We start from the raw sequence: 26,970 nt of genomic DNA, 5'->3' as shown, positions 1-26,970 counted from the left end.
TTATTTATTTTGACGAATGACGCAGGTGCACGGAGTCTGAGTACATGCGGAAAAATTGTAAAACTCAATTGTTTTTTTGGGTTTTTTTTTGGTGGGGACACTGTATGTATGATCTGAAAAAACCGACGCACTCGAAATTCAAATTCTCGCATCAAACTTCATGCTTCAGTCCCGGCGGGGTTCTCATTTTCTCATTTGATGCCGGTGTGGTGTCAAGTACGAGGTGTCGTTTTCCAGGTGACACATTGCGGAGTGACAGTGATGTGCTACTTCCCCCTCGGCCCTCCGTTAACACACACCAGGTGTGGGAGTTTGATTCACGTGATCATGTGCGTGTCACCTGATCAGCATTTGGAAAAGTAGCTGTCAAAAAACACGAGGCGTGAAAACACGAGTAAGTCTTAAAATGCAAGTTGACCGTGGCAGAAAAGTGATCAGCTGCAATATATATTCCCACGTTAGTTTGCACTTATTACACTTTAGTTTACTTCACATTAGCGGTTAGCTCAGCTACACTTAGCAAAGCTAAGCTAACATAGTTTAAAGTCTTTGTGGGTTTTCCAATGACGTTGTTGTGCTTGTCTCGTATCTTCGATTTGAAAACTTTGACATTCACATTGTCCCTGATTTGATCGAAAGCATAATCAGCTCATCCAAATCGAAAAATGGGCAGGCGCACTGCTCACATTTACTTGTCCTTCTAGTACAGAAAACTTGTCAAGAGCATTTATCGGATGGATTTGATATTCAGTTTAAGGTCCGCACGAGTGAGATGGTGGCGTCAAGCACGGACAATTTTTACGAATAAGTCCAGAGGGCCGAGGCCCGAACGGTCCAGAGAACGCGGCCGGAGGGCAAGGGGACTGACCGGTAAAAAAGGGTCAAGTGCCCAGCTCTGCTAGCAAGACACCGTCATTCGAGCCTTTAGCATCAAAAGCATTGGCAGTACAACAACACATTGGGCGTATTTCTGGAATGAACAAAAGTGGCCTTTGGGTGGTCCATAATGTCGAAAATGATTCCTTAGGATGGAAACGAGAGGTGGGGTCCTTTGTCAGAGTCTAACTACTGCCTTTTGATTTTCATTTTCTCTTTATGAAGATTGTCGAAATTCAGCTGCTGCTGCTGCCGCCATGAATTCGTTTCATTAGCTAGCATTCATCTATTCCAGGAAGCAATTTGGCGCTCGTATGCGTAAGCTTTATTCAAAGACAAATTAAGTCAGCGGGATTAGGCTTTTACTGTGCTTTCGGAACACACGCGCGCCCGCGCACACACGGCAGATGATCAAGCCGTGATCGAGCGAATGATAAAATGGCGTATGGATCCAAATGTTTAATGTCCTTATGCCTCCTCCTCCCCTCCGAGTGCGCTCTCTGCTCCTTCCCTCCCTTCCCTGGGAGGCGTCCAGACAAAACGCCACCTGTGCCGTGTTGGCAAGCCTTTGCGAAAACCCAGACGACTGCAGACCTTCCCTCCTCCCCGCGTCCTCCCACTCTTCTAACGGACACTGGCAGAGCTGCGAGGCCTCTGAAAAATTCATCTCCCGCTCAGATGAAGCAGGCGGCAGGCCAGCAAAAAATATGGCCGCGGATGAATATGCCCGGCTTTTTATTTACCACCTATGAACAAGCTATGTTGATGATGCTGACTAAATTGCAACGCAGTCGTATTCGCCGACAAACAAAATAACATATCGCTGTAAGGAACACAAACTTTTTTTCTTGGACTTTTTGGAGGCACAGTATCGTCCTGACTTATTCAAGTATTCTTTTTTCAGTTTTTTTTCCCCATTGTTTTCCGTTGTCGTTTTGTTTTTCCAATTGATGCGTGGAATGGATTTAACACAGGTCGTCCTGGTAATTTTCGTCACAGTATTGACAAGCTTACAGTGCCCTGCAAAAGTATTCAAACGGCAAGGTCAATTTCTTTGCTGTGTTTTTTTTTGTATACAGAAAACATTTGGATTTCATATCAAAATATTAATTTGACAAAGAGCGAGAGATGAGCGAAAACATGGAAGATCTTCAAATGGCCAAGACAATAATCAGACCTTAACCCAATAGAGCATGCATTTTTTTTTTCCTACTGCCCAGAACAAAAAAAGAACTGAAAGAGGCTGCAGTAAAGGCCTGGAAAAGCAATTTCAAATTAGTAACTCAACAGTCTGGTGAATTCAATGATGCAGTTAATGCAAGTAAGGTTATGCCAATAAAATATTAATAATTAATTATTATTATTTTTTAATTATTAATAATTGTCTTATCGTCATCTGTTGATCTGTTGCAAAATTTCCTCCCAAATGTGCTCTTCTCCACGCTTCCATTAAGTCACTTTCGAGAGAGAAAGATTCTGAGTCGCCCCGAGTGCATAAACACAAAAAAGTGACTTTGTGTGTTATTTCACGCTGATATTTTTTTTTCCTCCCCTGTAATTAATTAATCGCAATTAAGAAGATAAAATCGAAATTATGCTAATCACAGAGCATTACTTTTGCTATGAAATCTTGTTATACAAGCTCCGCATCAGTCACAAACGAGAGAGGCAAAAGTACAATTACAGTTACTTGAGTATCAAAACAAAAGGCAAACATACAAATCCATATCAAATGTAAGAGAAAAAAAATTACACAGCAAAGTACAAATATCGGAAAAAATTGTACTTAGTTACTTCCCACCACTCGTCACCAAACGAGGAAACGCCAACCTTTTGCATCTGTTCTCCATCTTTTCTTCCGACCTAAAACAATAAACAAACTTTTCGTTTGACATCATGCCAATCGAAATGTTTTACCTCGGGGCCACAATCAACATTCCTCATCAGGATCGCAAAACAAAACACAGCGCCACCGCCGTAAAGTATTTCCCCAGCGTTGGCCTGATTCATAGGCTCATAAAATATGAGTTAGAGCCCGCCACGACCTGTTACGTTAACGTGGGCGCAATAGGCAACGAGCGGCTCATCGGGGGTCTCGTCTTTTTAGCGTAGTGGCTCCTCTAAATCTCCAAAGTTTCCATTACATGGCTGGATGCCTCCCTGTTGTTAGCGACTGGGGAGAAGAGCGTGTTCAAGAGTGGCCATTGATTCATGCGCACACCAACACGCAGTGCTGGGAAGTGACAAAGTACGGATACGGAAATTGCTACAAAACTTAAAGCAGCTAACTGTAGAATTTATTTTGCTGACAACTTTTTAGGTTTACTCCTTATATTTTTAAACATATCTGTACCTTGTTCTTGCATTGAAAAAAAAAACAGTCAAACCTAAAAAAAAAACACACAACAAGGTGCATTTCTTGGTTGCTATCATTAGCTAGCTAAATTAGCATTTTAAGTTGTTAGCAAAGCGATAGGAACATGTTTTGATAGCATAGAGTCGAGACAAAGCTAGCTAGCTAGCTCTTAACCGAGTGTGACACGTTCTAAATAAAAATTATTTTTAAAAAGAGTCAACTTTTATACGTGAAGAGAAGTTTTTTTTATGTTTTACCAAGTTATTAATTGTAAGTGATTGGCTAAGACTGAGCGACCGGCGCTTCAAACAACGGCCATAAATAAACTTCCAAATGGCCGATGTTTTTACTTTTATGTACTCTAAACATTTACAGCTGCTGTAAAGTGGTTTCATGATTTGTTACCCCCAAAAAAGCCATCCAATATCCTTAACTCATTCACTGACATTCCAGGAAAAATGACTTTTTGGCTTCTATACCCGTGAATGGCAGTGAACGAGTTCAATGTACCGTATATGATGACATTTATTGGTCATTCTATGGACCGCTCATTGAAAACTAAGCACATCGGAATTTTTATAAACAAGGAATTGACCTGGATGTCACTGTTTTACACTCAAAGTCACGCTTTGTTTAAAATAAATAAATAAATTAATTAATTAAAATATGAATAAAAAATAAAGGTCACGTGAATGGTGTAAATATCCCTTTTTTTTTTTTTTTTTTTTTGCTTTTGTAGCTATGGAAGAGCAGAGGTCCATTAACTGATTTTCAGCGTTTAAAGTGTTTTTGGGTTTTTTTTTGTTGCGAGCAGAAAAATTATTATTGAACGTGCTTCAGATTGAGTCGAATGTGAAAAATAAAGAAGACTTACACTCGTTCACCAAGACGTCGCTCACTAGGCCACGCCCACTTTTAAGGCACAACTGTGCAATTTCTCTTTATTAAAACAGCGCTGAATGTAATGGATTCATTTTTCTTTTCACCAGTCTTTTTTTATTCTCCAAGCATGAAGACTTGTTCTCAAGTACACCTCAGCCTACATGTTGAGATCTCCAAGGTTTGCCGAGCCTACTCCTCAACTCGTTTAACAAAAGCCGCTGTGTCGCTTTCCCAGAAAAAGAGTCCCTGGCGCACCATTTGGAGCGAGTGATGCGCCGTGACGGGATGAAAGGGTGTGCATGTTAGTGCGCATGTGGGCGGGGGATTAATTAACGGCAGCACCAAATTAGCAGCGCCGCAGCGCGCAGTGCTCCGAGTGTCGCGCTTTTTTTTACCCCTCCCACACCCGAACCCTCCACCGTTAAAACTAATCCGCATCCCTCCGGCTCGTGAGCCTTCATCTCCGCTTGATGGTAATTGGGACTGAACACACCACAGGCCACAAACAAACATCACACACCAGAAGGAGGCGGCTTGTCCGAAAAATAGCACACCGCTCAGCTTGCGAAGCTCCCAGGTGGAAAAACCTGCAGACAAACTGCAGACACACTTGACCCGCGTCACCCTTTTGACAGCTTGCCGAGAACGAGGTGGCAAATTGACATCACGAAAACACAAATGACTCGCAGCGCCGAAATTTGCTTTCGCTAACCTCGCGTGAAGAACAGAAGGCCACACACATGCCGAGCGTTCAGTCACCATCTGGACTAAGTTTGCAGGCTCAGGGGGAACTCGCCGACGTCTTCATGTCGCACAATTCTGAGGCGACTCTCCAACTGGACGAGAGTTGGGAGTTTAAATGGCAGCCACAAAGCGCACCCGAGCTTCCATAAAGACGGCAAATGAATAGGCTGCCACTAACATTCACACCTGTGGGCAATTTAGAGTCCCCATTGAGCTTTTGAACTGCGGAAAAAAAAAAAAGAATACAGTCGGCGACCTAAAGCGGCAAACCGGTTGACTGAACCAATGCCATGCCGTGTTTTAGACGTTATTGGAATGTAGCAGGAAGTTGGGGAAAAAACACGCAAAGCGTAGGGAGAACATGAAAACGCCACAAAAGGATCAGTCTGCATTTTCAACAATTACTCAGGGCTCAATTAATCACCTTTAAATCGTGTTCACGATTTGGGCAGCCACGATTCGCTGGAATTTTAAAATCATTTCATATGGGGGTGCTGCTGCATCGCAACGCAAGTGTTTTTTCAAGCAGTCGTAAGCCAAACAAGTGAAAGAGATCGGCATCTATTGTCTGGATTCACGGCAAAGTGACGTTCAGCACGATAATAGCGTCTTTATTGAGTTTGAAATGTTAAATTATTGGGTAAGTGTTCAAAATGATTTATCAATTACTCACAAATGATAAGCCATGTGTTCAAAACAGACGACATAATCTCTGTTAAAAAGTAAATCCTTGAAAAGCCGCTTCCTGTCTCCACTTGGGCCACAAAGTCGCCATTTATATGCCAATAATTTTCATTTCGTGATGTCAATCAATGTCAACAATTTAACCAAAAAAAAAATCCTTTTTTAATACTTTTTTTAGGGGGGGGTGAGGACTCTTGTCCAGCATAACATATTAAAACAGAACAGAAATAAAGCATATTTATAAGTGTAACCGCTAAATGCAGTGTCGGATGTCTGCCTTTAAGGGGCGTGGCCTATATATTGAACTGGAGTCAGATTGGCCATTTTAGCCTGCATGTGAATATATATATATATATATATATATATATATATATATATATATATATATATATACATGAAATGGCCTGATCATGTGACTTGTGAGGACAGACTGGCATAATGCCACCTTCCTTCCTCCTGCGCCTCCTCCATCGTTCACAAAATGAGGAGGTAAAGAGGAGTGGAATGAGTGGCAGAACAACACACGCAAAAAAAAAAAAAAAAAAAGAAGAGCGCAAGCGAGAGATGGTGACAAGAAAGGACAAAGGCAACCATGGCAGGAATATGCAAATGAAACGTCGTCAACCAACGTCCGGACAACACGAAGGCGGGAAAGGTAAAACGCGGCAAGAATCAGGACATTAAATTTTCAGCCTAATTAGGGAGAATTCTGTGTCCTTTGTGATCAGCCAGCCGGAAACATTTAATTACAAAACCAATTATAAGGTGGTGAATGTATCACATCTGACACTCGCGCACATCCAAGCAGCAGGGAACATTTTCACGAGGTGAAGTGGCGGAGATGCATCAGTGTTGTTGTGGAAGGCGCTTGAGATTTTCCGCTTAATTGCGCGCCTCGTTAATGTATGTGTGGGTGCCAAACAAAGAGACGACAGGTAAAAGAAAAAAAAAAAAAAAGAAAAACAGTCAAGCGTCATGAATATGTATGACGGCTTATATGCAAAACTTGTTGATCCCACCTACACTTTAGACCACGTGTGTGTAGTCAGTCAAAAAAAAAACACTTGATTGTGATCTAACAAACCCAATCTCGTGCGAGATTAATCTAATTAAAAGTGAGCTATGGAAATGCATTATGTTTCCTCTTCAATTGTAACTACTTCTTTTTATTTTTTTGCAAATCTGTCTTATCTCGCTCTCACTTTAGATGCAAATTAGCATTTTTACAAGATCACCACCCTCCTATCACAATATTAAAAGTGTCAGGGGGGGCCAAAGAATGAATGAATATTAAAGAGAGGGAAGTGCCGCTTGGAGCCATTCGAGCATCACAACACGACTCAAAAAGACAACGTAAAGTCGAGGCCGGCGGGACGTCAGCGAGAGAAGAGCGCGTGGATCGGCAAATGCACTTTGGATTTCCTTCTTGACATTCTCATATATGAGAAAACCATGGCCTAAAAAAAAGGGAAATAAAAGTATTGATATGATGCTATTTGTGTGGTTGGAGACATCTGCGTTTTTGCTAAAACGGACACATAAAACAAAAGCATTAAAAATGATAGATTGAAACAAAAATGTTCAACACAGCATATAAAGTCCATTAGCTTAATGCTATAGAAAGGCTAACGAAAATTAGCATCAAGGTTGCGATAATTATAAACCTTCACAACCACTTTAACATAAACAGAGCAGCAATGCTTACAAGCAAAGCCGACAGGTATTTAAAAAGAAAAAGCCTTTTTTTTTATATACAAATTAGGGCATGACCGATTAACTGGCAAGCAGATTTTAAAAAACGGCCAAAATCCTTTGAATTGTTTTTTTTTTTTACGCATTAAAACTCAAGAAAAAAAATACAATACAAAACATAAAGTTAAAGATGCCCTTTATTAGTCCCACAACTCCCCCCAAAAAAATAATAAAAAAAATAAAATAAAAAAAAAAAGAGAGAAAAATTAAAAATCAACCTCCGTTAGCGGAGTTTTATTCTGCCGATCATCAGTACTGACCTTAAAAAAAAAAAAAATTCTAATCGGTCAGGCCCAAGTCCAAATCCGATACAAAATGTATTTTTTCTTCAATCCCTTTACGAAGGATCCATTTTTTTTAACCTTAACATTTACTCAACGCTCAATTGATGCGTTTTTTATTCATTTTTATTTATTTATTTATTTTTTTGCTTTGGTACTGTATTGATTAGCACATCTCGGGTGAAATGTTACCAGGAGATTCCCGCCATGCCAGCTCACTGCTTAATTCATGAGTGGACGGAGGGGAAGTGGCGAGGTTCTTATCTGTCCTCCCATCGCTGCGTGACTCGCGGCATTAACGGCCACTGGCCTTGTCATTAAGATGCCAGCAGACCTTTCATTACTGAGTCAGCCGTTCGGGGATAGCAAACACACGCACACTCATAGATAGACACACGCGCACACACACACTCGCGTAGTAACACACGATAAAAGTGAAATGTCACTCTCCTCTCTACTCCTTTCAATTGAAAAACCTCTCATACGATTCTGAGACAAGAAAAAAGTGAGCAGGGCAGCACGGTGGCGTACGAGCGGTTAGCACGTCCGCCTCAATCGGGTCAGCCCAAGGCAAACGCGGACGAAGCACCTGCTTAGGGTGACCACTAGGGGGCCCTTGAGAGCAATTAGATTAGGTGATGCCATTTCGTCAGGCCAATAAGGCTCGAAAGCGACAAAATGGAAGGGATGGATAAAAACCCAATGACAGTCATTTTCCTCAAAAAATGTGTATTTTCTGAATTTATGTGATGATGAACAGACGCGCATCAATAAAGGTCGACGAACGTCATCCTTTTCACTCCATATTTCTTTGGTGCACCCCAGTGTTGCTTGAATGTGTTGAATTAAATCTTTTTTTTTTTTTTGTCTGAAGGAAACAAAGACCAAGTTGGTTTAAACCAACCAGTCAGAGGATGGAAAAATATTGACAAATTGGACATCGGATGACTGTTAAACAAGCAGACCTGTTGCTATTTATAGTTGAAGTGGCACAAGACTTCGTACTGATTCTAAAAGCCTTGGATATAATTAGACTGACATGGAAAAAAAAATGATGTGATGGAAAGAGTGCAGACCATAGAAAAGGAATAGACCGTTGGGAATAAATGAACGCAATTTAGTGTGTGTGTGTTTTGGCAGCTTGCACCATCAGGAGAGGAAGTGCAAGTGCTCACAATACGACATATTTTCCTAACACGCTATCTTTCATCAAGAGCTGAGAATCTAATTAATGAACTGCTCCGTCTCCCCAACATGTGTCAACTTTTTTTTTTTTTTTGCCATTGTTAGGAGGGTGCCAAAAGTGGAACAGAAAGATGGAGCAAACAAAACTTTCAAATCAATACGTCCTTCAATTGAAAGTGTTTTTCGGGTCAGTCTCAGACTGCACGCTGCTAACTTCGCTTGTTTATTTCTTTATTTTTATTTGAAGAAAACAACAAGTGGAGGTAGTTACCGTAGGTAAGATACAGAACATTTGAACAACACTTTGGTGCAGAATGACGCGGTCAGCCATGATGGGAAATTGCATGCAGGTTCATTTTCGCCTATTACACCACACACTGAAAAAAATGGTGTTGAATTTATTCAATTTGATTTCCTCAAGAGGTTGCCCAAAAGAAAAAAATCTGAATACAGATATAGAATTTTTAATGCAGTTAATGCAATTTTTTATGCAGTCTAGATATGGAGAGAACTTTTAAAATGAGTCACTGAAAATAAAAAGCACTTTTTTGCACACATATATCCACCCAGGAAAACTAACTCTAATAAATCATCTAAAAAAAACAAAAAAAAAAAAAACATGCCCGATGGGCTTTTATAAAGTCCTCACCACAATTATTCCCCTCATCTGAGAAGCAGAAAATGTCTCACCTCATGTTTGCCCTTCATCCTGCAGATCCTGATGTCGTTCTTGTTGGACTCCCATGTTCTTTTCTATACGCACAAAAAGGTCAAATGTTTCCGCGTGTCCACAACATGGTGAGGTCATTAAAAAATCCTGGGAGGCGCGGTGCGGCGCGGTGCGGCCAGGCCCGGGAGGCGCTCACCTTGCTGTAGAACATCTCATCTGCGGCGGCGATGTCCAGCTCCACGCGGAAAAGGTCATCCCTGCGGAGAAGCGGCGTGGCAGTCAGCCAACAACAAAGTCAAAGATAAGGCAGCGATGAGCAGAGTACAACTCGCGTTTTATTGCTGGCTCGGGACCGCGTAGGCCCGCTAAATACTTTTTTTTTTTTTTTATTAAACTTTTCTTTTTCTTTGGATCACATCCAAGCAGCTTATTCCTGTCAACGTTTACAGAATAAATTTAATTTAATTTATGTGTGCTTGGACTCCAACATAAATTTCAACCTGGGGGCAATGTCATGCACACATGCACATCAGAAACATTTGCACACAGTGATTGGAAACAGCTTTTACATTCGGCCGAATTCCCCCCACCATTGTAAGGGGATAGGGTTGAAGCCCACATGTGAAATAAAAAAATAATAAAAAAAATAAAATAAAAATTAAATTAAAAATAAATAAATAAATAAATAAATAAATAATAAAAAGTAGTACTACGGCCCCAAAACCAGTCACACGTCCCTCACATATTAAATTTCGGAAGAAAAAAGATGCACCCTAAAGACTCTCCATCACAACACAGGCTAAACATCATGCATATTTAAAGTCCCCAAAAAGTGAAAATATGTCCCCTAAATTTGATACACCATGCCAAAAAGTTGTTAATGCTGAAAATAATTGAATTTATTCATTTTTTTTTTTTTGTATATAAAAACTGTGAGGATCGCCCACCACCCGAGTTCGAGACCGGTCTGGCGGATGTCCGGGAGGCCAGACCAGGGACAGGAACGTGGAACGGTGGCTGGTCGTCGAGCCCCGCCGGGACTGGAACGTGGAGCGGCGGCTGGTCGTCGAGCCCCGCCGGGACTGGAACGTGGAGCGGCGGCTGGTCGTCGAGCCCCGCCGGGACTGGAACGTGGAGCGGCGGCTGATCGTCGAACCCCGTCGAGACGGGAACGTGGACTTGAGGCGGACGCACGATGTGCTCCGCCGAGACGTGAACTTGGGACGGACGCAGGGAGTGCTCCGCTTGAACGTGGACTTGACCTTGAGACGGACGCCGGGCGTGCTCCGCCTGAACGAGAACTTGGGACGAACGCACGACGTGCTCCGCCGGAACGTGAACTTGGGACGAACGCAGGACGTGCACCGCCGGAACAGGAACTTGAAGCGCCAGAACGGGGCTCAGCAGTTGGCGAGGAGCCGGAACGGGACTCAGCAGCTGGCGGGGAGCCGGGACGGGGCTCAGCAGCTGGCGGGGAGCCGGGGCGGGGCTCAGCAGCTGGCGGGGAGCCGGGACGGGGCTCAGCAGCTGGCGGGGAGCCGGGACGGGGCTCAGCAGCTGGCGGGGGGCCCGGAACGGGGCTCAGCAGCTGGCGAGGAGGCGGCGTGGTCTGCCGCAGCTGGCGAAGGGGCGGCATGGTCTGTGCCGCTGACGGAGAGGCTGCGGCGGGCCGGGCGCAGCAGGTGGACCGGGCGCAGCCGAGACGGGGAACCTGATCCCTAACCTGCACGCCCTCCTCGGCGGACCGTAGGCAATGCGCGTAGCAAAACGGGCTCCAATTTTGGATTGAAAGGCGCCCCCAGTCGATGACTGGGTTGTGTGAGGTTAGCCACGGAATTCCTAGCACGACGGGGGCTGACCTGGCCGGCATGACGAAGAAGGAGCGCTTCTCGATATGGTTACCCGACAACTTTAAGGTAAGAGGCTCGGTTAAGCGCCGGACATCGGCCAGCTCGCGCCCGTCGAGGTCATAGATTTTTTTGGATCTATCGAGCTCGGTGACCACGCAGCCGAGTCGGGACACTAAGCCCGCATCAATAAAGCATTCGTCAGCGCCAGAGTCAATGAGTGCGCGAATCTTGATGCTACCACCGAGTCCCATGATCTCCCCGGCCATCTCCAGTCTCAAGGGGGTACCGGGACTGTCCGGATCCCCTGCCACGCTGGCAGCCGGCTCTTGTCGGGGTTCTTTGGCCGCGGAGGAGCGGTCCGCGGACTCACAGTTAGTTGGGGGGCGAGGAGACGATCCCTGGCGAGCGGCCTTCTCCGGGCACCCTGCTACTCGGTGTCCTGGCAGGCCACAGTAGAAGCACGCCCCCGTGCTGCGCCGACGCTCCCTCTCACGAAGATCCGGGCGGCCCGGACCCGGCTGCCTGGACTCGTCGGAGGTTGACCACTCGGAATCCCGGATGCGTGGACGTTCGGGACGGCGCTGCTCCCACTCCCGCTCTCGAAGCTGCTCCCGGGGCGCCTGGCGGGTTGCCCCTATCTGCATGGGCTCGTCAGCTGGTGCAGGCTCTGGTACCCGGAAAAGCGGTAGCTCGGCGCGGCGCTGCTCCACCCCTCGCTCTCGGCGACGCTCTCGCAGGCGGTTGTCCAGCCGAATCGCCAGGGTGATCAGCTCCTCCAGCGTCTCGGCGTTGTCACGGGCTGCCAGCTCATCTTTTAGAGCCGAGTTCAGGCCTCTCCGGAACACGGACCTCAGGGCGCAGTCGTCGAACCCACTCTCGGCTGCTCGGATGCGGAAGGTGATCGAATAATCCGCAACAGATCGTGAGCCCTGGATACAGTCCAACAGTTCGGCTCCGGCCTCCTTCCCGCGGACCGGGTGGTGGAACACCCTTTGAAACTCGGCGAGGAAGTTAGGAAATGAGGAGCGGATTGCTGGGTGCGCGTTGCTCACGGCCATGGCCCATGCACTCGCTTGACCAGTCAGGAGGCTCATCATAAAAGCTACTTTTGAGCTGTCTAGCGCATAGGTTAGGGGCTGCTGGTCAAAAATCAGCATACAATGATGAATAAATGGGCCGCAAAGGCCAGGCTCTCCGCCGTAGCGGTCGGGATGAGCCAGGTTAGGCTCCTTAACCGGGTAACCTGGGGGCGGAACCCCGGAAGGGGGATCGACCGGGTTGGGAACCGGCGAGGCAGGGTGAACTGGGGTACTCAGTCGGACCCCTAGGCTCATGAGTTGCTGGACCAGTTGGCCGACCGCGACGCGCAGGGTCGCGAGCTCGGTCGCCTGTTGGCCCACTAAGCGTCCTTGGCTGGTCAAGGCATGAAAAATTTTCTCCTTGTCTGCAGAATCCATGGTCGGATTATTCTGTGAGGATCGCTCCCCAGCCGGGGCTGGGAAGCGGTGTGGGTGGATTCTTAAGGCGCAGACAAGGGAAAATATGGTAGGAACAATATTTATTGTGGCCGGCAAAAAACAATTTACAGTCGATAGGCAAGGGGAGTTGCTATCAGAGACAATAGTGGAGCTATACTTACAGACGCCGGGCGACGTGAACGAAAAACACTGGGGGAACAACCTTCCCCCAGGAAAAGAAAAACGATTAACAAAAGGAGCTTGCAACGCAAGAAAACCGAAAACAAGAATGTCCTTCCTCCAAAGGGTAAGGTTAAATCCAATCATCGAAAAACACAAAGCGAGCCGAAACGTAGCTGAAGACATAAACAAGGTAACAATAAGCACGATCAAGACACGGAGCAAAGGTTGGCAAAGACTATAGCAAAGGCACAAGGCGAGAGCAAGTTGGTCAGCAATAATCCGACACGCGGAGGTGCGTGTCGGAGGCTTATATAGTCAGTAATCACTGGCGTGATGAGTTACAGCTGAGCGTCTCGTGAGCTCGCCCCGCTCGTGGCCGCGTCTCCGGGCAACGCGCCCTCGACCCCGCCCACTCTGCTGCAACGACGAGGCACGGATCGTGACAAAAACAAGCATCGAATTTAGGAAAAATCCCCACTGTGGCTGGAATACATCCAAACTGGAACAACGAGGCGTTCTAAAGCCAGCGTGAAGCTGGTCACAGGCTGACTGTCATGTCTGAGCTTTTAAAAAATGTTACATTGCATTTCCACATTGTCTCAGTGATGTGTGTGCACTCATGGTGGACGATGAGGCTCTCTAAAGCGGCCATGCCAGGAAAATATCCGAAGAAAAGAGGATTTTTGGGGTGTGCAGGTAACAAATTATGGAGTTAGCCTACTTAACTTTTTACATTTGCAGCACTTTTATACAAATATATGTAGTAAGTACAGAGTAGTATCAGCACCTATGCTTTAGGTCCAGATTTTACATGGAGCAGCGATGGCTTTCCTCTCCACTCATTAAAATTCAGCCATGTTCTTCAAAATTTCCTCCCATATTAGGCAAGTGAGTTTTATTGAAACGTAGAAAAAAAATAAAAAAAGAAATTTAATTAATGCTGCTTAAATCAAGTTGTTACGCCGATAATTGCACACACGCCCACACGCCGCCTGCACACGGCACATGCGATCATTGTTATGGCGCCCCCCCCCCCCTCACCAAGCCCCCACACCGCCAGCCGCTAATGCTAATAATTGCATAATTTTCAGTAACGTTGGCTTTTCCCGTGAAAATGCTGCCCAAGGAACGCACAGCTTCTGGGTCGCATCTGACGGACCGCGGCTCCGTCTCGAGCTCCGCATTGGCTTATCTGTAAATCAGCATGTTATTGGAGCGCGATTGATCCCATCTTTGATCCGTCTTTGCTTTCCATCTGCGCCGAATGGTCTCACTTGACAGAGGGCGGGCTTGCTTTGCATTTTGCATCATGCAAGCTCAGAACATCAAAGTGAGCATTCTCGTCCAGGGCGGGCCAAGAAAACCCAAGTGGTCTACGAGTAGCGTTTCAAAGGGGAGGAAATTGACACATTTCTAGAAAGTTACCATGGTAATTTAAAATTGGGATTTTTGGAAATACAGTAAGTAAAATTAGTTCCACGACCACAGTTGAAACACCCAAATCTTCATTCCCCATTGAAACGAATGGGGAAGCCATTAATCTGTTCCGGCTATTCCTGGTGTGTGTGTGTGTGTGTGGGGCGGGGGTCTTGTTGCCTGGCACAGAGTACAGAGAAAATCCTAACTAAAACGACTTGTAATTCGGGTCACGTATAAGTATGTGATATTTCCTTTGCCACCACCGCCCTGCTGACAAATGACTAATTGGATCAGGAGAACGATCACTCAGTATCCCCCCTCGTTCACAAATGTCTTTTGCAAGAGAAAAACTAACATAATCAAAAATTGTGGTTTGTCAAAATGCTAGTGGCGACGAACTCTGGGAAACCAGTAGCCACAGTGTCTGTTAACCAAAACAGTACAGCTCTTTATATTCCATTACAACATTCGACTCCTAATCTCTTCACTCCGGTATAACAGTTCAGGATCATTATTTCCCATGCCTGAAAACATTAAATTAAAGACATAATACCGACCAGAGATGATTATTCACAGATAAACGGCGTCCTGTTTAGCTAGCAGTGTTGGTATGGCCATAACTAGCTAGCTAGCTAGCGCACATCATTCTTGCCACTGCAGAACCGGTGAAGGAATCCTTTACGGAGTTGAAACAAGGTCCTATGATTTGTCCGACGTATCCACATAATTTCTACATATATTTTTCTTTTAAAGACTTCCTTGAAAATGAATTTCAACAGTTGGCCTCGCTTTCTTAGCAGGACTCACCTTGAAAAGAAACACAGGAGCACATCTTTGCCTCTTGCCGCTCCGCATAACTATGTTGTCAGCACTGCTCAACTCTTTGTATCGTTTCTTAGTAATAAAATAGTACCTAGCAACAGAAGCTCGCAGCCAAAGTGTCTGGCAATGAGAAGTGTTGAAACAAATTTCAGAGCGTTCGGAGAAAAGACTCAATGATTAATGCGACTGCAGCTGGCGTCGTCAAAAGACGACGCCAGCCTGTTCCAATGATACAAAGACTGTGCGGCCCCGTATGTGGTACAAGGTTAAGATTGAGGATGTGTGAAATGTGTCGAAATTTTATTGCTATTTATGTTTCAGGAGGTGCGCATCGCCTTGAACGGCTCATAACTCTGCACATAGGCGCCTCAACCTCAACAGCGCTGGTTCGGAAAACCTACAAATCAACTCATGTTTTGCCGCCTTTGGTCTTGTGCATACATTTGGATGCGGGGAGTCGGATTTGCACGCGCCTAAGCGATTATTTCACGAATACGCCAGCATCTCTTTTACCCAAGAGAGACATCCATTTTCATCCGTTACCAGCTGGTGAACTTTCACCTTCTGGCTTTTCCAAATACCACCGGCTCGGGGTCAAGAGCTCTTGAGCCAACACAGTTAGCTACTCTTCTTCTTCTTCTTCTTCTTATCGCTCGGCCGGTATCGCGATCTGGAACGTCTCTCCGAGCCAAACTGGCATCATGTTGCACGAATATATATTGAAGGAACCTTTTGGAAAGTTAACCAGCAGAGTTACCAATCACTGTTCACTGAGTGCATTTGAACACCCGTGAGGTTTTAACATTTGGAATTTGCTGTGGTAAAAGTAAAGTACTGCCGTTAAAGCCGACAAATCCGTTGTGGATTTTGCAATCTGACTGTAGTTCAACGTTGTTGTGTTGCGGAGTTTGCAATTGTGACCTTTCTCGGCCACCGTAGTACAGTAATAAAGAGAGAAATCAAGAATTTTCTTTTGGTTTTTTTTTTGGGGGGGGGGTTGTTTTTTTCTTACTGGTAAATTAGAAAAGCGCTTGCGGGATAAGGACCACTGACGAACTATGGCAGCTGCTGTCACACTTAAACTGATAAAGAGACACCTCCTGATGACAATCGTAAAATCGTTGACAGTTATACAGAACGTCAAGTGGATGGTGGAGTAGGAATTTATAAGGGGGCTACTGCAGGCTTCGCTGTGGCTTCCGGGTTCCGGATATCGGAATTTCCGTTGTGAGGAATCGATCGTTCCTATAATATAGTAGTAGAAAATTTAATGCATTCGTTTTTTTCCGGGTGAGGGATTTTCCGTTTGACAGGGGTCCGTAGGTGGGAATACTTCCTGTATAGATATACTCTGTGTATCTAAAATTGCTTAAGAGTGAAGTCCACCTGTGTCCAACTTTCCGGCAAAGCACAAAGAGCACAACTGAGATGAACTGTGCGCTTGCCCGTCTGTCTGCCGAGAGGCATTCGACCCGCCCACAGCTAGCGGAGACCTCCAGTGTGTGTGGGCTGATGAAGGCAGCAAGTCGGCTCCTTTACTCACATTACTTGATAAAAAGTCACTTGTTATTTGTGGGAAAGGCTCCGACTGTTTTATTTCTTGCATGATAAACTTTGGAGCTCATACATCAAATCAAATTTCCACAATGAAAATTACTGAAATGCCACTAATCCATTCTGGCCACCCAAATGATATTTTATAAATGTGTTATTTAGGATTTTTAAGGGAGAAAAATAACAGTATTAATATATTAATAATATAATATAATATAATATAATATAATATAATTGTCATAACAGTAGTAAAAGCATGACAAAAGAAAATTTAAATATACTGTTTTTATAAATGTATGTACCGAAGAACTCATTTCGTCCGTTTTATTTATTTTTTTTAATCCATGTTGGCTGGATGGACGGAAATAACCGCCCCCCCCCCCAAAAAAAAAATGGCAGTGGCTGAGCCCTCTGGATCTACTAAGCAAAGGCTGAAAAGTGACTCGGCAGCAGTGACGTGGGGCTTAACCCAGCGAGGTGCTGCTGACTCCAACCTGCTTTAATACTTTGATTTGGAGAAGACACGATGCGTCTCAGGAGAGGTGCGTGCACTCAGCAGGTGCTCGGGGGCAAGGATTTACGGCCGTTTGCACTCGGAGAAGCAGCTATGCTAATGGTGACAGGATTTACCGGCGCCTTATCGAGGCGTGCACTCGGCTGCGGTCGTAGCTGCCGTCGCGCAAGCTAGTTATTTTAAAACTCTGTCACCCACTGCGAGAGCGACTTGCGTATTTACACGCCGATCGGTTTCTTTGCAAACGTATCGCCGCCTGTCAGGTCGCCGCAAACACGGCTAGCCTCATTACACTTATATAGGGTTCCTTTCCGTGGCATGAGTTTCTTGTTCTCTCGCGCTCGCATAACATTCTGGTGGTTAGCTATTTTACGAGCATCCGCTTGGCTAACATATCGGATAACCTCTCCAATTTCAAAAACATTTCTGTACATTGAACCTCCAGCGTATTGCGGTTCGTTTAAGCAACATGACACCAGAGGGAGTGATTGCTTACCGTATATTATCGCTGGCGGTATTTGTTGGTAAACACGAGGCCGTACAATCTCAAACCATGCTAACAATTTTAAAAGCGCTAGTAGCTAGTTAGCGATAATAAATGATGACAAATTATGATGTGTTTGGTTGTTTGAACAGTTATTCTGATTTGCTGATATAAAAAAACAGCAAACTCTAGAGTTAGTCGCGGAGTTAGCCGTTAGCAAGACATGATGCAAGACAGATGGTTTGCTAATCAGCAACCGGCTTAGCAGTTAGCAAACGTAGCATTAGTTGAAATGCTACTTATACGTTCCAATATTTCCTCCCTACTGACTGTTCATTTTTTTCGCCATTTTGATTGTTTGCATGTGCGTGCCGCATTTTTTAATGCCTTTGCTTCTTCAGAGTAGGTTTTGTAATTTGTGATGTTTCTTACATTCCATGGGTATCTCGTTCCCCGGACTTCGAGTCACTTACCCTTAAATTTTCGCATTGTTAACTGTCATGTGAGTATATAAAGAGGTTTTACAACTACTGTGAATCATAGAATTTCCAAAAGACAAAAATAATGTGCCGCAAAACTGGACCTTTTGGCTTTAAGCACATATTCGCTTCCTCTACGTCTTGTAAATGATGCCCTTGTTAAAAAAAGGGGGGGGGGCCTTTTGCCTTTGAAGATGGGGTTTATCCACATGCCCATTTTGCGACATTGTGGCATTACAATATCGCAGAGGACAAAAAAAAATAATTCATTTAAACGCATCACATCATTCTTGTGTCTGCAATTGTCTCTGACCGCCGAGGATTTGTTACGGCCTACCAGAGATGCATCAAAAAAAGAAAACATGGAACCTGAAGGACGAGGGCCTGCTTCGTCGGTTGGGCTTCCGGCTACTGTTTTGACGATTCAGGACATATTTTCTGCAACAATTTAGCTCAAATTCCAACTTTCAAACGGTTCAGGTTTCTCGAGTCGGCTGTATTTTATTTTATTTTTTTTAACGATGACCCGTCGACCACAGGAGCCATACTTTTTTTTTATTATCAGGCGATGTGCACGCGTGCGATCAGGCAGCCTCTCGGCGCAGACAGAATGGCTGGAACCAGCTTACAAAGTTTGATATATTTACTACTTTGCTTTTCAGTAGTGAGGTCGGAGCAGCTGGGGGCCAGCGATTGGGTCATTTCCTGGCCAGTCGCGGTTCCCCTTATTGGAAACTGCGACGACAGATAATAACCAGCACCACATGCGCGGATGGCCGTTGACGGATTTTTAGCACGTTTCGAGCTAAATGAGAATTTGGAAAACATGTGCGGTAAATCTCGGGGGTTCGAGGTCGGCTGCTGGAAGCCTCCAGGGAGCGACAAAAGCGGATGAACGCTCGAAACCTAATGCAGCCGAGTGGGCCGTTTTCAGTCTGTCCGGGTTGAGCAAATTCATCAGAGTGACGGACAAAACGAGACCGTTTGGCGTTATTCACGGAATTGAGAGTTATCTTCGAACAGACATTTGACATTATTAGTTGGGATGACTTCGCAGGAAAACTATTTAAAATGACGGTCATGTCAAGTCGGCATTTTATGCTCCATCATAAATTGTCATCACTTCCTTTTGCGTCTTTTACTACAATATCGGATTTTTAATTAGCGATCTTGTATCGACCATTTTCACTTCTGAACGGCAATAGCTCCAATGTCACTACGAGTAAACAAATTACGACCAGGGTCGGGGAATTGAGAACTTTTGTGATTAAGGGCTCTTCAAATAAATTGGACTTGGCTTTATTCAAGAGCTCAAAACAATGCCACCTCAATAGGCCCCGCCCCTTAAAGTCACAGTCAGTATTTTCTAATCGATAGATATGTTAAGCTTTCACTTGCGTGTGTGTTCAAATATTAGAAATCAACACAACAGCTATAAATAATCCATCAAGAACTGATGCAATGGCATATTTCAACTGGCTTAGACAGGAAGGAAAAAAAAAAAAGCAAAGTAGCGTACCTGGCTCCGATGTAGAGTGTTCGGTTGACTTGGATGACCCTCTGGATATGTAGCGGCTCTTGTCTCTGCCACGTGTGGTGCGGTCGGCCCAGAAACACCGGATAGCGTTGTGACACTATTACGAGGAGGAAGACGCACACACATAATTAAAGATCCCAATCTGGCATTCATTCTTGGAAAATTTATGTTGAGCCACATCCGATTTCGACACACAGGAGTGATTTGTAATGCGATCCAGCAGATTGGATGGCGCTCACTCCAAGACAGAATCTTCCCCGGAGCCATCAATCCCTAATTTCGATCGCCACCAAACTGTAAATCGGTGTAGAGACTCATCAGCATCAAACGCGCAAATTGCATCCGCCTGATTAATTAAGTTTCGCAGAAAATGTATCATTTAAAGATAAAAAAAAAAATCAAAAAAATGTCCGGGGGGAAAAAAAAAAATAGTTAAATAAATAAATAAATGAATCATACGGAAATGAATGAGGTCAAATGGGGTCTAATTAGTTGATCTTTTCCCCACCAATTCCACATTCAGGGATCGCTCTAGGCGTGTGCAATTATATCCCAACGATAAAAAAAAAAACGAAAAAAAAAAACAACAATGGTGGGCCGCAGCGTATCGGCTTTCAGAGGGGACTTATCCGACTTAATGCTAACATTATTACGTCGCAATTTTAGAGGCTCGTGCTAGGCAAATAAAAATGCCATTACGATTCTTACACTCATAACAAATTGGCATAATCGTAAAAAACGATTATTATATACAATATAAATTATTATATATATCACATTGTAAAAATTTTGCTCATTTTACATCTAATACTATAGTGAGCATACTTAAATTTATAATTTAATCAATCTCATGAAATTGATAATAAAAATGTTAAAGCAGTCCCACGGCAATTTATATAGCAAGTGAGCGCCAAAGCACTTTCTTTATACAAGGAAACCATTTTATACATTTGAACATTTTAAAATAACTAGTTTTATAAATGTTTGGTCCAAAAGAAACTTTCATTATTATCGTGTTTCAAAGATTTGAATTTGTCTTAATATTGTTTACATTTATTTTTTTTGTACCAAAAAAAAAAATCGTTCGAATAATGGTGATTTCAATTATTACAAAAATAATCGTGATTAATATTTTTTTCCATAATCGAGCAGCCTTAATAGTGGCTATATTATATTATACTGTTGCCTGTCAAATTTCAATCCTACCAATCAGAGGACAAAATAAATGCTAACAAATTTTAAATGTGGTATTGCTAATGTAGTTGACAAAAAAAAAAAATTTCAAATATCCGCATACTCGTGATGGAAGAAGCAGCGTAGCCAAGAGAAGTGCTACAAAGTGTCGGGAAAAAGCAATTTCCTGGAACAAATGTTCGAATTTCGATTGTGTAAGTCGGCAAAGTTTGACTTACACTGTTGTCCTGTTTCGTACTTGATGACGGTTGCGTGAACGTACCTACCCCGAGACGTACGACCATAGCTGACCTCAACTCTTTCGGATGAGTGTGTTATTGTCCAATCTCCTCCCGCCATCGCTCTCCTTCCGCGCCATTACTGCTACTTTCATCACATTTCCTCTTCAGGTCTATATTTAGTCGTTCGTGCTCATCTGCCATCCTAATTATTTTTATTCACACGAATCCATCAGATCATCCGGTGCCAGTCATACTTAACTTAGAAAAGGAGGCAAACGCTGACGTTTAAGACCGAACATCACCACTCACGCCTTCTCGTGCCCTGTTGTGATGAAAGCAATTGTCGCCGTCGGCCACGTGTTTTAACGCAGGCGTTGGCGCTGATATCATCTAATTAATATCAGATAATTATTCCCACTCCTTCGCAGGGTTCCGCGTAAAAAGCAACGGCAATTTCCCGTTACTGCTCTGAGTCGGCTATTTTGGGAAACCGCAATTCTATGGAGTGGTGTGTCTTCATTCTCATGTTTTTTTGATGATGTTTGCATGAATCTACATAATATTTTGCTTTCTAAAAGGCTTTTTTTTTTTTTAAATTGCTTTTTATACAGTATGCATATTTCACTCTGAAGGAAGCAAATTCTTATGAGGAAATAAACCACACAGCTTTTTTTTTTTAAATCAGCTAGCTTAATGCTATTACCGTAAAAGGGCAAACAAAAGTTAGCATCGACACCCGATAATTATGAAGTAAAGCGAAGATTTTAAACGTGCAAACAAATTTTAAAAAATGATCTGAAAAAGTGTGGTTCAATTACTTGTTAAAATGTTTCAACTTGAAGTACTAACTAAAAGAAATGTGTAAAAGAAAGGAAGAAATATGATTCTATGTGTGTTATTCTATTGTTACAATAATATCGGTAATCGATTGTGGCGTGGTGCCCGCCGTGGACGACTGAGCTGACACGGAGGCTCCGAGTCTGAGAGCGGAAGGGGCTTGCGACTCCAGAGAAACGGCAAAACGTGTGCGGCAAAGTCACAAATGCGAGCGGCCAGCTTTCCACATTCGTGACCCCCGTCCTGTGCGAACACGTTTGGCCTCCACAGCCCACACATTGTGACCCCCCTCCCCCAAACCCTTGCCCCCCCTTCAACGTCTACCGCACGCGGCTGCGACCCCGGCAACTCGCACATCTTGACAAGGGAAGGGAACAGTGGTGGGAAGTCACAAAGTACAAAGGCAATGGTACCTCAATTTAGCAAAGGCCCAACTTGGGAGGTTTTGGTCGCCCCCCTACCCCCCCCCCAAATTCATTCATATGTATTTTACAATATGTGGTTATTTCGAAGTTTGCTTCAAACGCTTTGTTGTTGGGTTAGTGTAGAGGATCTTATTTTCTATACATACGTGACAAAAAAAATGGATGAAATAAATTAAGAGCACATATTTTGCACGTATGCACGCCCAGATTGAAAAAAATATTTTTGTTTTGCTCCCCTCTCCAAATGGCACTGATAAAAGAAATTCTGGCATCCTCCAGCTTTTAGGTTGCCCATCGCAGATTGAAATATGACAAATGATGACACCTCCTGATTAGCATTTGGTTAATCATAATCAACTATTTTCTACTACTATCAGACCAAGGGACAATTTAGAGAGTCCAATCAACCTACCATGTATGTTTTTAGGAATGTGGGAGGAAACTGGAGTACCCGCAGGAAAGCCACGCGGGCACGAGGAGAACAAGCAAACTCCACACAGGAAGGCCGGAGCCGGAATCGAACCCACAACCTCTGCATTGCGAGGCCATCATGCTAACCAGTCTTCCAAGGTGCCGCCTCCGTCGTATGGACGTCAACAAATTATTTTTTACTTGTATTCAAGTAAATGAATTAAATCAGTACCTTTACTTTTACTCCTCTTTTTTTTCTTTTTTTTTTGTACTTGGATTTAGTTATAGAGTGTAACTTTTGCCAGCGCTGGCGGGTGAGATAGTGAGAGATCGTCCATACCTTCGGTGGGGATGAAGTTTAAAGGGCCGGGTTCCTCGGGGAACGCGGAGCAAGCTGTTCGAAGCAGCCAGCAGAGCAGGAAGAGAGAGGGAGGGGCCGCTGTCGCCATGGCAACAGAATCGCGGAGCCTGTGCACAAAAGAGAAATAATAGAGAGAGAGAGAGAGGGAGTGAGCGTTTGCCAAATGAAGCGGAGGAATGTGAAGAGCAAACACACAAACATGAACTCAATCAAGATGGAGGATTTTGTCAAATACGACATATTTCAGTCAAACGTCATCTTCATGGGCAAGGCGATGACGGTTTGAAGCCAAGTTTGTATTGATGTCGTTCCGAGCCCACCAACAAAATTTTTGCAATATGTTTTTAATAAGAAAAACAATCAGAGAGTGACATCATCGTCATTTTTTGGCAGAGGATAAAGAATATATTCCTGTGAGTATTGCCATATTGTCTGTCTACATGTGTTGCTGCAACATTTGTGTTCAAATATCCGCCACCTGAAGGATTATAACACGGCAACGTTGACGTTCGCTTCTAGATGGCGATTTGCTTTGACTTTTTATCTTGCTGTATGCTGCAAAAGCCAATAATTTTATTTTTTTTTTGCTTAAAGCTCCGAGCAAGGAACCGCGATCAAGTGAGGGAACCCCGTAAGACATTGGTGTCAAACTCATTTTTGCGGACGGGCCACATGGTAGTTGTGGTTTCCCTCAGAGGGCCGGTATGACTGTGAACCCATATAAATTAATTGGAAAGCCAGTTTTGAAATCAGAAGCCAGTAAGTAATTGTTCAACAATTTTTCCATTTATTTTAAAAGGGGAGGATTGGTAACAAATAAATGGCAATATCTCATATCTCAGTGTTGTTAAAAGTGAAGAAAATATGCTAGAAACGGGAAGTTGATGCAGATGATTTGCCCTTTGCGGGCCACATAAAATGAGGTTGTGGGCCAGATCTGGCCCCCGGGCCTTGAGTTTGACACCTGTGCCGTAAGACATATTACGCCACAGGATATTGTACAGGATGTGGAAGAGTTGAATACAAGCAAGCCATAACGTTTACCTCAGTCACCATAAATTTCATTCCACCCCCACGTCAGACGGCAAGATCCGCATCAACGGAATGTTTATTACTCAAGCCGCAAACCTCCAAAAAGGCTTTACGACCGGCCGCTGCGTGCAAAGCGCTGGAATCCGGAGTGTGTTATTGCCTCATTTGTAATCATCACTTTCCTCGTAGTCCATGTTTGCACGTTATGCTAATAGCACCTCTCTGGGAATTTCACAAACATCATTTGCCCACAAAAAACAAAAAACAAAAAAACAATCCAAGCCAACATCTTGTTCCAATGAGCGTTGGGGTGAGTCAGCACGTCAAAGAGGCTTTCAACGCGACCCGCTGACTCAAAACAATGGCGCTCGCCTCGACCGCCACGCAGCGATTACAAAACTGACGTCTGGAGAAACGCATTTATGCGTAAAATAAAGAAAGAAAAATACCAGTCGTCACGGCCGCAAATTGTTCGCAGGATGACTTAAAGCAAAAGTAAACACCAGCAGCGGGAAATGGCAAACAACAAATACTCAACTTTCTTGGAATGAAGGTTCAGATATCTGTATTTTGTGTGAATTTATTGATGAGAAGAAATTGGGACTAATCCAGTCATCCCATTTCTGAAAGTGATCTTAACAAAAAAGGGCAGACATTTCGTAAAAGTCCAGAACAAAATCAAATTTAAGAAAAGTTTGGAAAAAATAAACTTGAAATCCCCCCCCCAAAAAAAAAAAAAAAAAAAATCAATATTAAGTTTGAAATTAATTGATGATTTACGAGAATGAAGTCATGAAATGATGTGGGCGAAAAAAAAAAGAATTTATGAGCGTTTTTTTTTTAACTAGAATTAGGTCAAACAATTACAAGTAAATGGTCAGAATTTTACAATAAAAACTAAAATCTTACAAAAATAAAGAAATTTTACAAGAAAATATCTTGATTTTAAAGGTTTTTTTTATTAATTCTTTTTTTTAAAAGGTCATTTTAAAATAAAAAAAAGTCTGGATTTTACTACAAGTAATAAATATACAAAAACAAAATCAGATATTCAAGAATACTGTAGTTACAATGAAAAGAAAAAGTTACAATATTTCTAGATGTTAAACTGGTGGAATTACAAGAACAAAATCACATTTTTAAAGAATTGTCAAAATAAGAAAATAAGACAAAAAATTATTTATTTTTTTTATTTTACAAGAATAAAGTTGTGGCATTGCTCAAATAAAAAAATAGAATAAAGAATAAATCTTACTATTACGAGGAAACCAAAATTACCAAAATAAAAGTCAAATAAAGTTGTTATTCTGAAAAGGTCTTTTTCTTTTAGTTTAGAATTTATTTTTACTTTAGTATTTAAGTTCATGTTGAATACCTACTTCTACCAGTCGTCAAGTATTTATTTTTTTCTGTTTTTTTTTTGCTTTACCTTTTTGCCAGCAGATTGCTAACACATGGCATGCGACGCGCCCGCCAGCCGCGTTCAGCATTTGCTCGTCGTTTTGCAAAAGCTTCCCCACATCTGTCACTCGTTCACGGTTCATTTTAGCGGAGCCGAAGTGGTGCGCATTACATTATTGCGTGTAAGCAAATTAACTCTAATCCAATTTGGCGATGTAACTAATCGAAGCGGAACAAAACAATGACAACATCCGCAAAATTGAGAAAAACAGTTAAGTCGACGAACTGAATGTCTGGAACGGCTCTGTTAAAAGTGATGCGGCAGATACAGGAATGAGAGTACTTTAATTACAAACAGTTACTCTACCAGCTGTTACATTGCTTTTATTTTGTCATTTATTTTGGAAGAAAATATTAATGAAAACAAAAAAATATTCATAAAAACAGAAAGAAAATATCCAGAAAAACTGAAAAATAAATATTCAAAAAAACTGAAAAAATATTGTACATTTGTTTCACAAAAAACTAATTATTCTGCAACCAAAATTATTCTGAAAAACAGGAAAAAAATATTAAACAGAAACATTTAAAAAAAAAAATAAGAAATAAAATTATTCAGAAAATCAGAAAAAAATAGCAAAAAAAAGAAAAAGAAAAAGAACTTAAAAAAAAAAACCCTCAGAAAAATACTCAGAAAAACTGGACTTTTTTTCTTCAAGTGGAATGGAATACACTTCCGAATAGAATAGGCTCAAAACTTTATAAGAATAAAGTCTCGCGATATAAAAAAAATTTTAATTTCACAAGAATAAATATTACAAGAAAAATCCAAATTCAACACCAGTGAAGTTGTATGGTTAGATGAGAACAAGCTGACCTACAAAATAGTCACTGCGGTTTTAAAAAAAAAAATAACAAGAATAATTATTCAGACTTTGACGAGGATGAAGTCCTAAAATTGCAGTCATGGACTGTTTATGAATTTCGTAAAATGAGAAAAGATTAGATGATTACGCAATTTTGACCTTAAAGGTCCTAAGATAACTTGATTTATTATACACATTTCTTTTTTTTTAATAAAATTTCCCTGAGCACAGAAAGCGGCATTGTTGCGGCATCTGATATGGACACGTCATCTGTATGGGGGAATTTCTCCCATTCGCTGCCGTGACATTGGCATCAGAGCACGGCTGGGGGTGCAAATTACTCAGCGCCCACGTCATCGGGGTCAGGTGAAGGCAGGACGACTGCTGATTGCAACCAAAGATTCAGCAAAAGGCAAAAACAGAATATCTCTCTCTCTCTCTCTCTCTCTCTCTCTCTCTCTCTCTCTCTCTCTCTCTCTCTCTCTCTTCTCTC

At 42.9% G+C, this 26,970-nt stretch overlaps 1 protein-coding gene across 6 annotated transcripts in view; it reads right to left on the bottom strand.

Annotated features, from left to right (window-relative positions):
• Nucleotides 1–26,970, bottom strand: part of sema6bb (sema domain, transmembrane domain (TM), and cytoplasmic domain, (semaphorin) 6Bb) — a 155,400-nt gene that overhangs the window by 45,095 nt on the left and 83,335 nt on the right. For all 6 annotated transcript variants that reach the window (XM_088313895.1, XM_088313896.1, XM_088313898.1 and 3 more), the window contains 4 exons: nucleotides 23,158–23,285; nucleotides 19,712–19,826; nucleotides 9,627–9,687; nucleotides 9,451–9,513 (listed from right to left, as the gene is read on the bottom strand). In XM_088313895.1, the coding sequence (XP_088170021.1) occupies nucleotides 9,451–9,513; nucleotides 9,627–9,687; nucleotides 19,712–19,826; nucleotides 23,158–23,266 (348 nt within the window). In that variant the 5' untranslated portion in view covers nucleotides 23,267–23,285. The remainder of the gene's footprint in view (nucleotides 1–9,450; nucleotides 9,514–9,626; nucleotides 9,688–19,711; nucleotides 19,827–23,157; nucleotides 23,286–26,970) is intronic.

The sequence above is a fragment of the Idiotropiscis lumnitzeri genome, chromosome 13 (genome assembly GCF_059441095.1).
Source record: "Idiotropiscis lumnitzeri isolate Australia: NSW breed Sydney's pygmy pipehorse chromosome 13, RoL_Ilum_1.0, whole genome shotgun sequence".
NCBI lineage: Eukaryota > Metazoa > Chordata > Actinopteri > Syngnathiformes > Syngnathidae > Idiotropiscis > Idiotropiscis lumnitzeri.
The sequence above is the reverse complement of the archived record's forward strand: the minus strand, read 5'-3'. Positions and strand labels throughout refer to the sequence as shown.